Consider the following 17600-nt stretch of genomic DNA (forward strand, 5'->3'; position numbering starts at 1 on the left):
GGATTTGTAGTGGAGCGGCCATGCAAGAAAATCCAGGCAAACCTGAAATTCTACCAGAAGCAGAGTACTGTAGATGCTATAACTCTAAAATAAAAATAAATAATTACTGAGTATTTCCTGAAATATACACTAATGCTGAGTATTTCCAGAGCTTTCTTTACATTTTTAGACCTTGCCTATCTGGTTTGATACGGAATTGTAGCTGTCTTTTTTTAGGTTACACATTTAATTACGTATATCAAGTTGACATTCCTTTATGAAAGACTGTAAACATTAACTTAACAGAAACTCTATGGCTGGAGGGTTAAAACTGCATGTTGGTTAATCTTAACTTTGCATGACCATGTGGACAGTTGATTACTTACTCCAGAAGTTAAGAAAAGGTTCAAGTGCTTGTGAAGTAGAGTTTGATTCTCAGGACTTCCTGCACAGAACTTCTGAAGGAATTGATGTGTGTACTTCAAAATCTCACACATTTTTGCATCATTCTGCAATAAAACACAGGATTCATTAATTTTTCGGAAAATATATTATGTTGAGAAAGAGTTCACTGGAGCAAGTCCAATTTTGTTTTGTGGTATAATTAAAATAGGGCAGTACTTTTCTTACTTCAGAACGCCTCTAAAAATATCCTGCAGATTTATTAAATAGTACGGGTTAAATGAATGAGCTCTCTGAGATTGCACATTAAGACAATATTACCTATTTGATAATATACACAATGATACATGAAGGGGACATAGGTACATTGAAACACAATGCACCAGCCTCAAATAATGGTTGGGAATTCCACTGGGGCTGTTTCATTGCAAAAACCAAGTTTGACATGAGTCAGAAACCACTCTTACAAAGGTTGAACAGCAAGATAAAAAATTCAAATGCCGGAAACCTGAATTAAGAACTGAAATACGGGGAATAATTAGAAGACAAGGCAGTGTCAACAGAAAGGGAAACACCACAGATGATGTCTGTCCTGCCAAGCATTTCTTGCATTGATTTCACATTTACAAGAGTTTCTTCAAAGTTGTGGAGGTGACGTAGAAACAAGTTTGAGAATATTTCAACAAATATATGTCGATGAATCAATTTAGATTGGGTACAACACAAGTAATCAGAAAACCTAGAAGAATAAATCACCTGGTTAATGATGTTCATTGGCCCAAGTTTACTTATTTATTGAGATACAGCTTGGAATAGGCTGTTTCAGCCCTTTGAGCTACATTGCCCTACAAGCACTTAGCCTAATCACAAAACAATTTACAATGACCTATTAACCTATCAATTGGTACGTCTTTGGACTGTAGGAGGAAACTGGAGCACCCAGAGGAATGTATAAACTCCTTACAGGCAGTGGAGGGAACTGAACCTTAGTCACTGATACTGTAAAGTGCTGTGCTAACCACTATGCTACTGTGCTGTGTTTCTGGTCTGCAGCAAAAGAAAGAGCCTTAAAAAACAAGATTTACAGTAACCGTATATCTTGAAATTCTACAATTTCATTGGTCTACTATTATCTGTTGGGGTATTTATTACAGCTCGAGGCATTCCAAAGTTCAGAGTTCAAATCCGGTGCCGCTCTGTACGAAATCTCTGTGTATGCATGGGCTTTCCCCAGGTGATCCGGTCTTCTCCCATGATCCAAAGACATACCGGGTTGGTTAATTGGTCATTGTAAATTGTCCTGCAATTAAGTTAGGTTTAATCGGGGTTGTGGGCTTGCTGGGGCAGTGTGCTCAAAGGGCCAGAAGGGCTACTCTGTGCCACATGGCTAAATAAATAAATATTAGCACCCACCACTTTATATATTTTATTTTTGAAAATAGTCGAGGCTGACATAAATTTTCAGATTCCATGCTCATCTGCAAACTTTGGAGAAGTAACAATTGGAATTCTATTGTCATCTAGGCGTATACAATTACCATATTTTTGGTGCAAGTTTAATGGAGTAATGATGCTGAATTGTAACAAAGAGGGAAGAACACAGAATAAAGATCCTGCGAGCCTGGGCAGGTAGTGGATGCCCAAACACTGGGGAGTATCCTGACTGGTGGCATTATAGTCTGATACGGAAGCTTGAATATACAGGAGCATGAGAAGCTGCAAAGAGCAACAAACTCAAGCCAATACATCAATGTATGTCCCTTCCCACCGCTGGCCATATCTTCATGAGCTGATGCCTCACGAAGGATTATCTCTCTTCAAAGACCCCCATTACCCAGGTTCTGCCATGTGCTCACAGTTATTATTGGGCAACAGGTGCAGAAGCCTCAATTCCCACAGTACCATTTCCAATAACAACCACTTCCCTTCAACCATTTGATTCATGAACCCACCTGACCAGTCCTAATCACTACTCAACTAACCACAATTATTGTGACCACTTTGAATTACAATAGACTCTTTTGTCCTAAATTTCAACTTTTCCAGCATAACTTTTGGATAATTTCAATTTATGTTTTTCTTGAGAATATTGTGTATCAGGTGCTAAGTGTCTGTGATGCAGCTTCAAGTAAGTTTCTCATTGGACCTATGCGCATGTGTACTTATGCATAAAACAAAAAACTCGTCTTGGACCTTGTGTATTCCAAACGCATTGCAATTCCCCTGGAAGTACAGCATTAGCCAATGGAATTCCCAGAGCCGAGGAGACACAGCTCATCATGGTTAAGTGCTGGTAGATTTTGAGGTCCACAAAATCAGTACAATTTTTGTAAAAGTCATAAGTTTGTCAGTTAGAGGAAGGTTTCTAATTTTCTTAATTACTTCTCCAAGCCCATCCAAATCCATCAGTTTCTGGGGGCTGAAAATTTCCCAAACGGACGGAGAAAATCAAGGGTAAAGAGCTTAGAATAAAATGAAGCTGAAGGTTTACACATTACAATGTTTTCTAGTAAAGTATAACTACTGACTGTCCACCCATTGTATTCAATGGCTATGAATTTGTTTATGTTGGTCTGTCATTATCACAAGTGTGCCAACATTCTCACCTTGTCATACGGCACCTGAAGAAGATCCAGTAAAATTTTATGAGCACCCATATTTTTCATCAGCCTCTGCTGTTTTCTTCTAGCATGTTCACCAACACCACACATTTTATTTAGACGCTCCAAAATCTGAAAGATTGAAATTATAGATAAATTTATATTCCTGGAACACAGTGTGGATGAGATCAGGAATGTGTACTCTTTCTCTCTCTGTGAATTATCCCTAACAAGATTACACACTCAGTGGCCACTTTATTAGGTACCTCTTGTATGTTCATTGTCTTCTGTTGCTGCAACCCATCCACTTCAAGGTTCAGCGTGTTGTGCATTCAGAGATGCTCTTCTGCAGACCACTGTTGTAACGTGTAGCTATTTGAATTACCGTTGTGTACTTGTCAGCTTGAACCAGTCTGGCCATTCTTCTCTGACCTCTCTCATTAACAAAGCATTTTCGCCCATAGAACTGCCACTCACTGGATGTCGTTTCTTTGTTTTTTGCATCATTCTCTGCAAACTCTAGAGACCGTTGTGCTTAAAATCCCAGAACATTAGCAGTTTCTGAGGTACTCAAACCAGCCTGTCTGGCACCAACAATCATTCTGTGGTCAAAATCACTTCGCTCACATGGCTTCCCCATTCTGATGTTTGGTCTGAACAACTGAACCGCTTGTATTAACGAGGGGTACAGGTGTACCTAATAAAGTGGCCACTGTGTCTATTTCCTGGACTTAGAGAAACTGCTCTAAATATACATTCTTTTTCCCAGTTCTTTTACATCAGCACTTGGCTGCTTCCATTGCTATCATTAGACACTGAGTTGGCAGCTTGTTCAGAATGAAGCTGCCTTTAAGAATTATGCATAGTCTCTGCAGCAGTGAGATGAGAGTGTACCCTGTATCTCCCTTCTAAATATATATATTACAACTTAAGCATATTACTGAAGAGAAAACAGTAATTGCTATGCTAAGTCCACAGAATAAGGGGGGAAATAATCGGATAAATGGTCACATTACAGGTCAAAGACAGGTGATTGTGGCCGAGAGGGAAATACATCAGCCATGATGAAATGACAGAGCAGACTTGATGGGCCAAATAGGCTATTTCTGCTCCTATATCTTATGTCCTGAATCTACTTCTGGATGATGGAGAAATGAAACTCATTTGGGATTAGATTCTAACTTGCTATCCACCTACAATGCTGAGAGTTCAGGGTAACATGAGGAGATGCATTCTTATCACAAACAACAGAAAATCTGCAGTTGCTGGATATCCAAGCAACGCACACACACTTCCTGCCGAAGGGTTTCAGCCTGAGACTTCAACTGCACTCTTTTCCTAGATGCTCCCTGGCCTTCCGAGTTCCTCCAGCATTTTGTGTGTTGCTCGGAGATCCATTCTTATCATGGTTCACTTTTGTTCTAAAATAAAACAACTCACCTCTTTGACTTCTTGATAATTCCCACTAGTTTTTCTTCCTGATGGCTTTGACAAAGCAGGTGCACCATCAGCAGCCTCCTGCAACATGATTATTGCAATCTTGGAATCAGAAAATTTACATGGAGAAATGCATCAGCAATACTTAAACACATTTACGTACACAACTGTTGTTTAGCAAGATGATGCAATTGTTTTTTGTTAATACATCGGAAATCAGAAGTGGTTAGGAAATGCTAAGCCGGCTTATTTCCTAAGATTGTACTAAGACCAGGAAATCAGGTGTACACTTCTAGATTTTCCATTTTTTTAAGTATTACATCCAAATGTTGTTGATGCAGTCACTGACCTGCTACATTAACTCTATTTCTCTCTCCACAGATACTGTCTGACCTTCTGAATATTACCTGCATTTTCTTTTCTTGCTTCATATTCTCAGCATCCACAGTTTTCATTCCCTTTTGCTGATTAATCAAAATAAAGATTTGTATGTTTCATTCTCAAAAAGATAGATAATAAAAGATCATTATGATTCATACCAAATCTTTGACCTGGAGTTAATTTTTCTAATCAGTAAGCTCAGTAAATGAACTGCATGGCTTCTAGGATCTTTACATTTTGAGTGCAAATGAATTTCCCTTATTTATTTATTTTGAGCTACAAGCCTGCACCACCCAAGTACACCTACTTTGTGTGACCAATTAACCTTCTAGTCCATATATCTTTGGAATGTGGGAGGAAGCTGAAGCACCCAAGGAACCTTATTCCTGTCATGAGTTGAATATACAAACTCCTTTCAGAAAACAGCAGATTTGAACCCAAGGCGCTGGCACTAACTGCTACACTATCGTATCGCCTATAATTATTACGTTTTCGTCGATTCTTTATAATGGCCATCAGACCTTCTATCTGTATGTATCTCTACAGAAAAAAAACTAGCCACATCAAGTGGTGACAAATTTCAAAGTCACCTGCTTTATGTTCAATACTACGGCTATGAGGTTTGTTTCTGTTCACAGGGCTAAAACTTAGAAGTTAGGATGGAACTTAAGCCTATGAGTAATACGCTTTAAATGTAAGCCATGGATGTTTTGTTTCTGATTAAATTCCCTGCCTCGAAAACACACTGATAGATAGGTTTACAATGCTATCATTTGGGAAATGCTGTGGCACAAATGCGCCACCAGAAAGAAAATTCATTTCATGGTAACTGGGAGCAGAGATCACAAGCAACTGGTTAAAATATAGTTGGAAGGATTGGAAGGCTTGATGACGTGGAATTAAGGAGGGATCTGAAGAGAACTGAAGCCTGGTCTGTGGTGACACTTAGCAGACATGCAACCATACTGAGCCTGGAGAAAATCCTATGCTCCTGTTGGCCCAGAGGTAGTGATTATCTGATAGAACTGGCCCTTGACACCATCTTTCTTGAGGCCTGAATGGGTTAAAATTCAGAGCCAAATTCAAAGAAGAGCACACGGCTTCCTTTGAATTCTCTATTGCAAAGATTGTGGAGGCCAGATCTTTGGAAGCAACAAAAGAGAAGGTAGATCACTGTTTGAAAGGTAGGGGAATTGAGGGGTGAGCAACTATTATAGAGGAAGAATTGAGACCACACACAGATTAGCCAAATTGTATTGCAGGTGGGGCAGACTGGAACGGTATCGTCTCATATTTACAGAACTCAGTGACCAAGTAGACTCTCCAAAGCAGAGTGGCTGTCTGCTCTAGTTCCAACTCATTCCAGATGCCGGTGGGCAGGTGAAAGAGTATGCTTTCTGATTCCAGAATCACATCTTTTTCACTTCTCATCTTTCACAAGAGTGCTAAAGTTCCCATCACTTTACAAGAGATAAATTGATGAGAATTTTGTAAAAGAAATCTCGTCAATACTAAATTCTCACCAAAAATGCTAATTTCAAAATGTGTTCCAAAGCTGCAAAGCAATCAATACTAGGCCTCTCCGCGAACAAATGTTCTCTCTGTGAACATTTGGAACTGTCGTTCTGGTTTTCACTCTCTTACAGAAGCTGGTTTCCTTTCTGAACAATTCCAGCATTTTCTGTTTGTGAGTAATTTCCCCAGCAGTAAGCATAAAAGTCATGAACAAATGTATTTATGACACAGATGGTGTTGAAATCTTTGCCTGTGGTTTTCTGACATAATTCATTTTGTCACGAACAGTGAATTTTGGCTCTTCTCATAAAAACTGGAATGAGTAAGATTTTGAAGAGATTAGAAATATTACACAATGTAAAAGGATATCATTTTATCATTGGCTGGACATAGAACTCTGATGCTGAAATAGCTGATTGCAAAACAGTGCACTGGTAAATAAATTGGCATAAAATTCCCAGTTTTAATAGCATTATTGATCAGATTGAAATACACTTTACAGTAGCTATCTTAAATGACGAACATCTGAGTTTATACTAACTCATTTGCCAATGATACTGCTGCAAAGATTTAAATTACCAGATCAGTCATTTTACTAACACAGTACCTTCTTTGTTTGAGTAGAAAATGTTGTAGAACCATGTAATTCCTGTTAATCAATTATTGAGATGTGAAAGATGTCATTTTCAGGTGTTTGATATTTTTCACAGTAAAAATCCCTGGATGAATATTTTTGACACAAAACATCAGCTTGCATTTAAGCACAAGAGATTCTGCAGATGCTGGAGATCCAGAGCAATACGCACAAAATGCTGTAGGAATTCAGCAGGTCGGGCAGCATCTATAGAGAGGAATAGCCAATCAATGTTTCAGGCTGAGACCCTTCATCATGACTGGGAAGGAAGGGGGAAGGAGTTAGAAGAAGGTGGGGGGAGGGGAAGAAATATACTGGCAAGAGAAGGGCCTTGGCCCAAAACATCAACTGTTTATTCCTCTCCATGGATGCTGCCTGACCTGCTGCATTCCTCCAACTTACATTTAAAGCATGTTTTTAGAAATAGAAAATACTGAAAAGGTAATTCCTGCTTTCATTATTAAAATTTGGAACAAAACGAAATGATAGCTGGTCAAAGAGTTAAGAATTAAAGATCATCTTCAAGGAGGTAAAGCAAAATAGCATGGTGAAGAGATGTGATAGAGGGATGTTTTTCAATTCGGACTTTGGCTACTGAAGGGATGGCCATCCATGAGCAACAAGTTCAAAACTGGAAAGTGCAAGAGACCTGATCTGAGTGAAAAGATGATTGTAGGGCTTGATGATGTCATAAGACCATAAGACCATAAGACAAAGCAGCAGAAGTCAGCCATTCGGTCCATCGAGTCTGCTCTGCCATTTTATCATGAGCTGATCCATTCTCCCATTTAGTTCCACTCCCCCATCTTCTCACCATAACCGTTGATGCCCTGGCTACTCAGATACCTATCAATCTCTGCCTTAAATACACTCAATGACTTGGGCTCCACTGCCGCCCGTAGCAACAAATTCCATAGATTCACCACCCTCTGGCTAAAAAAATTTCCTTGCACCTCTGTTCATCGCCCTTCAATCCTTAAGTCATGCCCTCTTGTACTAGACTCCCCATCATGGGAAACAACTTTGCCACATCCACTCTGTCCATGCCTTTCAACATTCAAAATGTTTCTATGAGGTCCCCCCTCATTCTTCTAAACTCCAAGGAATACAGTCCAAGAGCAGACAAACGTTCCTCATATGTTAACCCTCTCATTCCTGGAATCATTCTAGTGAATCTTCTCTGTACTCTCTCTAAGATCAGCAATCCTTTCTTAAATAGGGAGACCAAAACTGCCCACAATACTCCAAGTGAAGTCTCACCAGCGCCTTATAGAGCCTCAACATCACATCCCTGCTCCTATACTTTATTCCTCTAGAAATGAATGCCAACATTGCATTCGCCTTCTTCACCACCAACTCAATCTGGAGGTTAACCTTAAGGGTATCCTTATACGAGGACTCCCAAGTCCCGCTGCATCTCAGAACTTTGAATTCTCTCCCCATTTAAATAATAGTCTGCCCGTTTATTTCTTCTGCCAAAGTGCATAACCATACACTTTCCAACATTTTATTTCATTTGCCACTTCTTTGCCCATTCTTCTAATCTATCCAAGTCTCTCTGCAGACTCAGTTTCCTCAGCACTGCCAGCCCCTCCACCTACCTTCATATCATCAACAAACTTAGCCACAAAGCCATCTATTCCATAATCCAAATCGTTGATGTACAATGTAAAAAGAAGCGGTCCCAACACAGACCCCTGTGGAACACCACTAGTAACCAGCAGCCAACCAGAATAGGATCCCTTTATTCCCACTCTCTGTTTCCTGCCAGCCAACACCCTATCCACGTATGTAACTTCCCCGTAATTCCATGGGCTCTTATCTTGTTAAGTAGCCTCATGTGTGGCACCTTGTCAAAGGCCTTCTGAAAATCCAAATATACAACATCCACCGCATCTCCCTTGTCTAGCCTACTTGTAATTTCCTCAAAAAATTGTAATAGGTTTGTCAGGCAGGATTTTCCTTTAAGGAAGCCATGCTGAGTTCTGCCTATCTTGTCATATGCCTCCAGGTACTCCATAACCTCTTCCTTGACAATTGACTCCAACAACTTCCCAACCACCGATGTCAAACTAACAGGTCTATAATTTCCTTTTTGCTTCCTTGCCCCTTTCTTAAATAGTGGAGTGACATTTGCAATCTTCCAGTCCTCCAGAACCATGCCAGAATCTATCGACTTTTGAAAGATCATCGCTAATGCCTCTGCAATCTCCACAGCTACTTCCTTCAGAACACAAGGGTGCATTCCATCTGGTCTGGGAGATTTATCTACCTTTAGACTATTCAGCTTCCTGAGTACTTTCTCTGTTGTAATTGTGACTGCGCACACTTCTCTTCCCTGCCACCTTTGAGCATCCGGTATACTGCTGATGTCTTCCTCAGTGAAGACTGATGCAAAATACCCAATCCAGTACAGCCGATCTCCTACTGGGCTCAACAACAAGCTGTTCTAAAAAGCCATCTTGCAGACATTCTGCAAATTCTCTCTCTTGAGATCCAGTGCCGACCTGATTTTCCCAATCCACTCGCATGTTAAAATCCCCCACAATTATCATAATACTGCCCTTCTGACAAGCCTTTTCTATTTCCTGTTGTAATTTGCAGTCCACATCGCTGCAGCTGTTTGGAGGCCTATAAATAACTGCCTGTGATTTCTTAGCTCAACCCATAAAGATTCTGCACCTTCCAATCCTATGTCACCTCTTTCTAATGATTTGATATAATTTCTTACCAATAAAGCCACACCACCCCCTCTGCCTACCTTCCTGTCCTTCCGATACACCCTGTATCCTTGGACGTTCATCTCCTAGAGACATGCATCCTTTAGCTAGGTCTCAGTGATGGCCACAATATCATAGCTGCCAATCTGTAGCTGTACAACAAGATCATTCACCTTATTCCTTATGCTGCGTGCGTTTAAGTATAACACCTTAAGGCCAGTATTTGGTACTTTTCGCTTTGATTTCACTGCAACTTTATTGCACTGCAACTCATCCCAATGGCTACAAATTTGCCCCATCACCTGCCTGTCTTTCCTGACATCTTTACTGCTCACTATCTTAGATTTATTTCTGTTTTCCTCTTCCTCCTCATGAATGATGGGAGAAGAGAGAGACCAAGTGTAAGATAGAAAATACTAATCTAAATTTTAAAATCAAGTTGTGAGTGCACAAGCAATTAATAGATGCACAGAGACTGTCTTCGGGATGCAAGGACAACTGTCAAGCCCAGGAAAAGTGCTTTTACAAAGATAGTGGTAACTTGCCATGATCCATTACAGCCCTTTAAAGGTAGTCCTGCTTTGTCAGTGGTACAGAATTCCAGGATTTAAAATGCAATGATAGTGAAGTACTGGTGATATTTTTATAAACTCAGAAATATAGAACATAGAATATTACAGACCAGCTCTGGCCCTTCAGCCCATGATGTGTCACCCTTTTAGACCATAAGACATAGGATCAGAATTAGGCCATTCAGCCCATCGAGAGCTCCATCTCATCTTGGGTGATCCTGGATCCCACTCAACCCTGCATATCTGCCTTCTCGCTATATCAGTTGATGTCCCGACCGGTCAGGAAACTATCAACTTCCACCTTAAATATACCCATGGACTTGGCCTCCACCACAGTCTGTGGCAGAGCATTCCACAGATTCGCTACTCTCTGGCTAAAAAAGTGCTCCTTGCCTCTGTTCTAAAAGGTCACCTCTCTATTTTGAGGCTGTGCCCTCTAGACCTAGATACCCCCACCACAGGGAACATCCCCTCTGCATCCACACTATCTTTCATCATTTGGTAGGTAGATGTACAAACTCCTTATAGGCAGTGATGGGAATTGAACCTGGGTCACCTGTACTGTAAAGCTTTGTGCTAACCTCTATGCTACCATGCTGCCTACTACTCTTAAGATTAATCTAAGTCCAATCTACTCTAAGATTAATCTAACCCTTCTCTGCTCCATAGCCCTCCATACATTTATCACCTATGTACTTGAGTAAGAGACTCTTAAATGCCCCAAATGTATCTGCCTCTGCCACTATCCCTGGCAGAGCATTCCCCACACCCACTACTCTCTGTGTAAAACACATAACTCAGAAATTCCCCAATACTTTCCTCCAATCACCTTAAAACTATGCTCCCTTGTATTAACCATTCCTGTCCTGGTAAAAATCTCTGGTAATCCACTCAATCTATACCTCTTATCTTATTGTACACCTTTATCAAGTCACCTCTCATCACCCCAAACAGAAAAACCCTTGCTCACTCAATCTATCCTCTTAAGACATGCTCTAGAGGCAGAGCCGAGGAGATTTACCAGGATGCTGCATGGACTTGAAAGTTTCCATTTTCTGCCTATATTGAGGCATGCATGATGTGGAGAAATCTTGCAAACGGTATCACTTCCACATTTCTGCTTCCTCGTTCTTTTAACCAACAGAGATTTGTGGTGCTATCCAACAGGCCACAGTGAGTTGTTGCAGTGCATTTTGTAGATGTTATGTACTGGGGAGACGCTGAAGGTTTTGGATCATGAATGGAGAGCAAACAAGTGTGCTTCTCAGTCAGGGATCGTTTGGACAGCCCTCATTCAAGCTCATGGAAAGAACATTCACAAAGGAACTTTTCACTTAAGTAGATAGTATGTAGGGAAGTTACCTCTAATTTAGGCTTTTTGCCTTCAGCTCCAACTCTGTTTTTCTTCAACACCCACAGCTCTGACTTTTCCACCATTGTACGTAGACGATCCAAATCAGATTTGATCAATTTATAGTTCTCCACATCTTGAGGAGATATAAGAAGTTGGACCTAACAGGGGAAAAGAATAAAAACATTATTTTCACTCAATCAAGTTATAAAATGCTGTTTCATAGTGAAGGGGATGAGTTGTGAGTGATGCAAGAATGTTGTGAATTACTTTTCATTTCCTGGCCAACTTTGATTATGTCAAAGAAATCCCAACTAGGAAGGCTTTAGTTAGTATCCATCTTTTAGATCCAGGAAATGTATGAAAACATTTTTTGAACATGAAAGTGGCTTCATATCCTTGAGCCATGCTTGTGATCAGTTTGGAAGCAAATTACTTTTAATCCAACCGTCAATATGTGAAGGAATCCTACATAGCAAGAGGTGAAAGGATATTTAAGAGGTTAAACTTGTTTATTGATCTGAGGAATCAGAGAATAACACAACTGATGAGAAATATCACAGGAAAGTAGAGGATGGAGAAATAATGCCACTTGATAAAATTGGTATTGATAAAAACAAAGATGATATACATGGAAATTACCAATAATATAATATATTGGTATTAAGTATCAACTTATATTCTGCTGTATGGTAAACTGGTTTAAAGACATTCCAGATAAACACATAACTTCATTGTTTCAAAGATGCACTGTGCATTCTTACATCATTTCCTTGATATCTTGGAACGCAATAAACTAGGAAGCAATATCTCAGCTGATGCTATTTAAAAATCTGTTCTTTAACTTCTGAAGTGAAATCTAAAGATCTATAGCAGAGTTAATAGCGGTTACCAAACATAATTATCCATTTTTAACCACCAGAGAAATGAGCAATAGGTTATCCACATATAAAAAGGGGAAACACTTTAAAAGATGAAGAAAGTCGTAATGCACGAGATAGAATTAAACTACGGGAGCTAGTTTAAAAATACAGCCAAAATACTTCAAAAGAATTAAATTGTTATGAAAGGGATACTAGCCAAAATGCCTCTGCTACTTTTCCCACTCCATTTCTAAATTCATTGAGATGCAAGTGAACATTGCCATTAATGAAATACTAATGTAAAGATTGGCTTAAAACATTCTGTAATATGAAAATTACAAGTTCACATTCAGAATTCTCTGGCAATTGCATTTTTTAAACATTAAATTGTAATGATTTGTGGAAGTTTCTAAACTGGAAATTAACTAGCAGAATGAAGAACATATAAATTAATCCATTTCCCATAATTACCTCTATTAAACTGAAGAGATGATGGAGAAAAAGGAAATAGCTTTCATATATATTGACAACACATGATACATTAACATAGCAGATGAAAATATGTAATAAAACAGAAGTTCTTTTCACTAATCTGAATTTAAATCCACGTTAGCTATATTGACAAGACATGCCATTCAGCAGTACAATGACTAACCATTATATTAAGACTGACAGGAAAGGATTATACAATCGTGGATTCTGAGTGGCAAGAATTAGCAGGAAGCCATTGCAACATCCATAATAATGAAAATAATACTGAAAGTTAATGTTAATTTGAAAGATCTAATCTCTGTGCCACCTTTGTGATAAAAATGAGAAGGCTTCTTTATCATTGATATGTGAAGGGAATATCTAAATTTTAGCTCTTTTTCCTCAACATACACCTGTGTTTGTCATTGACATATTCCCACTTCCCTTGAAACCTAACCTCCAGTTTCTTTCTTTACTAACGTGAGGCCATTTTTATCCCCAGAATGGAAATGACATAGGTTAAAAGTGAGCAAAGTTTAAGAGATTTGCGAGGCAAGTTATTATTTTTACAGAGTGTGCTGGGTACCCGCAACGATTTGCTACAGGGGGTGGTCGATACGGTAGCAATGTACAAAAGGCAGAGATGCAAACAGACACAGAATAAAGGGATACAGGCTTTTTGCTGACTGATGTGATTAATTTAATTGGGCACTGTGGAGGGCACAGACATATTGGACTGAAGGTCCTGTTCCTATGCTGTTTCTTTGCAATGTTCTTTGTAGCTTTCAATTTACAAGCCTCTGTTTTAACTCCACCTGCTGGATCCAGTTGAACTATACAGATAGTTCTTGTTCAAAGCCCACAGGACAACATTCACAATTTTAATTGGCGTGCTTGAAAATTAAAGCAGTGGTAACTTAACTACTAGGCCAATCTTATTCATGAAGGAGTTTGTATAAAAAGAAGCCTTATATGGTAAATTTTATAAAGGAATTTTATGTTCTCCTATAGACTGGGAGAACGGAAATCTTACACCAGGCTCCATAACCCACCTACACTACTCCAAGTTTTGCCTTCATTTAACTCCAAGGAATAGATCCCGTAAATAGATCCTTGACTGCATACCCTCCTCCCACCCCCCACCCCCCAGTTCTTATCCTCCTCTGGCCCTCCCCTTTCTTACACATCCCCCACACCCCTTCCCCGCCTGGCTCCATCCACCACCACCACTTGCATTAACCTTAACCTAACGTCATTCACCTCTCACCTAATGGTTCCCATTCTCACCTCCTTACTTATCAGAATCTAGCACCAGAAGCATGTTGCCTTTCTGCTTATCTCCTTCCAGTAAATGGCTCCTATTTTCACACTGCCCCCCCCATCAACTTGCGCCATCTACTTTTTCCTTTTCCCTCTCTCTCTCCCTTAATCGATCATTCACGTCCACTGTCAACCAACTCCACCCTGCTTCACTTCCCCTACTTGTATTACCTGCCAGTCATCTCACACCCCTCCAAAATCCACCAATCACATTAGAATCCTTTCTTGTCACTCCCTTTGTCCTTTTAATACTGGCCACCTCACCTCTCGCCACTCAGTCCTGATGACGTAGGGTATCAACCCAAAATGTCGACAATTCTTTCCCTCCCACAGCTGTTGCTAGACCCACGAACACTTCTAGCAAATTGCTTGCTGCTCGTTGACTGTACTGAATCTTTCCCTTTAGTTAGATAATGGATTTGATTATGGAAATATCACTGATAATTGTGATCCCAGCCTCCCTGCAGTTGCCATCTGCACCACAACTAACTATCCTGTCAAAATCAGGGGAACCAAGTTTTCCACCACTTCTTCTGTGGGAAGAATTACAGCTCTTTGCTCCTGTCACAGGAGTGCACTTAGAGTAAATGCCATTCAGATTGGAAAGTTACACAGTGCAACCTTAGGCTAAATATCTATGACTCCAGAACTGCTGCATTACCATAAGACCAGAAGACAGGGGAGCAGAATTAGGTCACGTGACCCATCGAGTTTGCTCTACTATTCAATCTTGGTTGCTTTATTTTCACTCTCAATCCCTATTCTCTTGCTTTCTCTTTATAAACATTGACACCCTTACTAATTAAGTACCTATCAACCACCGTTTTAAATATACATAATGACTTGGCCACTATAGCCATCTGTGGCAATGAATTCCACAGACTCACCACCCTCTGCTAAAGAAATTCCTCCCCATTTCTGTTCTAAACGGACGTCTCCTATTTAGAGGGTATGCCCTCTGGTCCTAGATTCTCCCACTATTGGAAACATGCTTTGCACATCTGCTCTGTCTAGGCTTGTTAATATTGGATAGGCATCAATAAGATTCCCCCCCCCCATTCTATTAAACTCTAGTGAGAATAGGCCCAGAGCCATCAAATGCTTCTCATTTGTTAACCTTTACAGTCCCAGGATCATTCTGAAACATCCTCTGGCTCTCTCCAATACTAGCACATCCTTTCTCTGATATGGAGCGCAAAACTGCTCGCAATATTCCAGATGAAATCTGACCGATGCCTTAAGATTACAAGTTTGGAATCTGTTCTTCAAATGGCATTCCTCACCTGTTTGAACGCGGCAAGCAATTCTTGCCTTTGGCTGAAGTGTTTGAAAAGTAGCTGTAGAGAGCCCGACACAAGCGGTGGATAATCGTGCATCGTCAGGTGAATGAGCACTCGTAGAAACGTCTTTCCCCCCTCGTCGTCCACCTCCAGAGCATTGGAGCCTTTACTATGGGAAAGAAAATGAAGTGCATTATTGAACAAGAGCAGTAAAATAATGAGGTGCTTTAGTGTGCCCACTGTTCCCATGCACCACATTGGCAGCACAATGCTTTACAGCACCAGCATTTGGAAGATCAGGGTTCGATGCCAATCACTGCATGTTTTCTCTGTGACCAACAGGTGCTCTGGTTTCCTCTTACATGCCAAAAGACGCACAGGTTAGCGTTAGTAAGTTACTATCTTGGTGCCCCAAGCACATCCTCAAAATGTGTTGTTTGTTGATTCAAGCACCAAATTTCACTGTATGTTTCAGAGTTCCATGCAACAAATCTTTATCTTCCTAAAGGGCTAACACCAGACGCGGACTACCAAACTGAAGAAACTCATCTGTTATGTCACAAGATGAGCTGTTCATCTACTTCAAAAGTCTTGTGAGTTAAGATATTAAAATCAAAACAAGGTCATGAAAAGGCAGGTTCCTGGATAGATACTGGGTTCCATTATGACAAGGATGGACCATAAAAAAGAACTACTAATTGGCCTTGGCTCTGAAGGATTCAAACAAAGCTGACTCAGGATGAGGGAGTTGATCTTTATTTGGTGTCTGTCAATATGTATTCAGAATCACAGCAGTGACTCCTGTTACAGCTGAATAACTCTTTGAACTAAATTTTGCTTAAATAAGGTAAGACTAGAGTAAAGCAAAGTGGCTACTGTTAACAAAAAGATGTACCATGGAAAGCATTCTAGCTGGCTGCATCATCATCTGGTATGCAGGGGCTACTGCACAGGATTGAAGTAAACTGCAGAAAGTTGTAGTCAGCTCCATCGCAGGCACAAGCCTCTCTAGCATCAAGGACATCTTCAAGAAACGATGCTTCAGAAAGGTGGCATCCATTATTAAGGACCCCCATCACCCAGGACATGCCCTCTTCTCATTGCTACCATCAGGAAGGAGGTACAGGAGCCTGAAGGCACACACTCAATGATTTAGGAACAGCTTCTTCCCCTCTACCATCAGATTTCTGAATGGACACTTCCTCATTACTTTCTCATTTCCTATTTTTTGCACTATTTTATATAGATATATATATATATCACAGTTTTTTCTCTACTATCATGTATTGCATTGTACTGCTGCCGCGCAGTTAACAAATTTCACGACATATGCCAGTGATATTAAACTTCATTCTGATTCTGATTTGGATTAAAGTGAAGGGGCCTAAAGTGGAACATGACTTAATCTTGCACGTACTTTTTGATGCTATCATTATAGTCAAGATTATACACACATGAATCAGTGTGGCAGGACATGCATGGTACTGGGCCACTGTGAAATGGTTTCAAACAACTCAGGGAAATGGTGGCCTTAGTAGAGCAGTGACACCTCGGCAGTGACATTGTAAATTAATGATTCCTCTGTTATCATCCACTGGTGTAAAATATGTGAACTCTATACAGCAAAGAATTAAGCTTTCAAAACAACTCTTTTAATTGAGAGAGAATGAGTGCCAAACAAAGCGTGGGTCCATGAAGATTTCTTAGGAACATTTACCAGTGTGATTGTCAGAGCTTTAAACAAGTTTGCATACAAAGACTATTCAAAAGAATGAACCTGATGAATGTAATGCGGAGAAAGTTGTATCGGGTCACTTGTGTTCATTTAACAATTAGAGAAATGGAGGGATCGCAAGTATTATGTATTATGCTCCAGGGTCATTAAACTCAGCAGAATTCAGTTTCCGAATGGAGGGCAATGCTATGTTCTTACTACATTGTGCTTTTAGCACCTCTAGCAAAGAGCTAATATCTATAGATTTGGAGCCACCACTAGTGTCTCAGACTCCTCAATGCACAAACTTTGCAATCAACTTCATGTGCTAGTTGTAGTTAGGCTGTATGAATCCTGTGAT

At 40.1% G+C, this 17600-nt stretch overlaps 1 protein-coding gene across 4 annotated transcripts in view; it reads right to left on the minus strand.

Moving 5' to 3' along the window:
* The window catches only part of itpr3 (inositol 1,4,5-trisphosphate receptor, type 3), a 299458-nt gene that overhangs the window by 78849 nt on the left and 203009 nt on the right, over window positions 1-17600 (minus strand). For all 4 annotated transcript variants that reach the window (XM_072278612.1, XM_072278613.1, XM_072278611.1 and 1 more), the window contains 5 exons: window positions 15529-15694; window positions 11603-11752; window positions 4422-4499; window positions 2988-3113; window positions 366-488 (listed from right to left, as the gene is read on the minus strand). In XM_072278612.1, coding sequence (XP_072134713.1) covers window positions 366-488; window positions 2988-3113; window positions 4422-4499; window positions 11603-11752; window positions 15529-15694 — 643 coding nt within the window. The remainder of the gene's footprint in view (window positions 1-365; window positions 489-2987; window positions 3114-4421; window positions 4500-11602; window positions 11753-15528; window positions 15695-17600) is intronic.

This window comes from Mobula birostris, chromosome 14 (genome assembly GCF_030028105.1).
Source record: "Mobula birostris isolate sMobBir1 chromosome 14, sMobBir1.hap1, whole genome shotgun sequence".
In the NCBI taxonomy this organism is placed as follows: Eukaryota; Metazoa; Chordata; class Chondrichthyes; order Myliobatiformes; family Myliobatidae; genus Mobula; species Mobula birostris.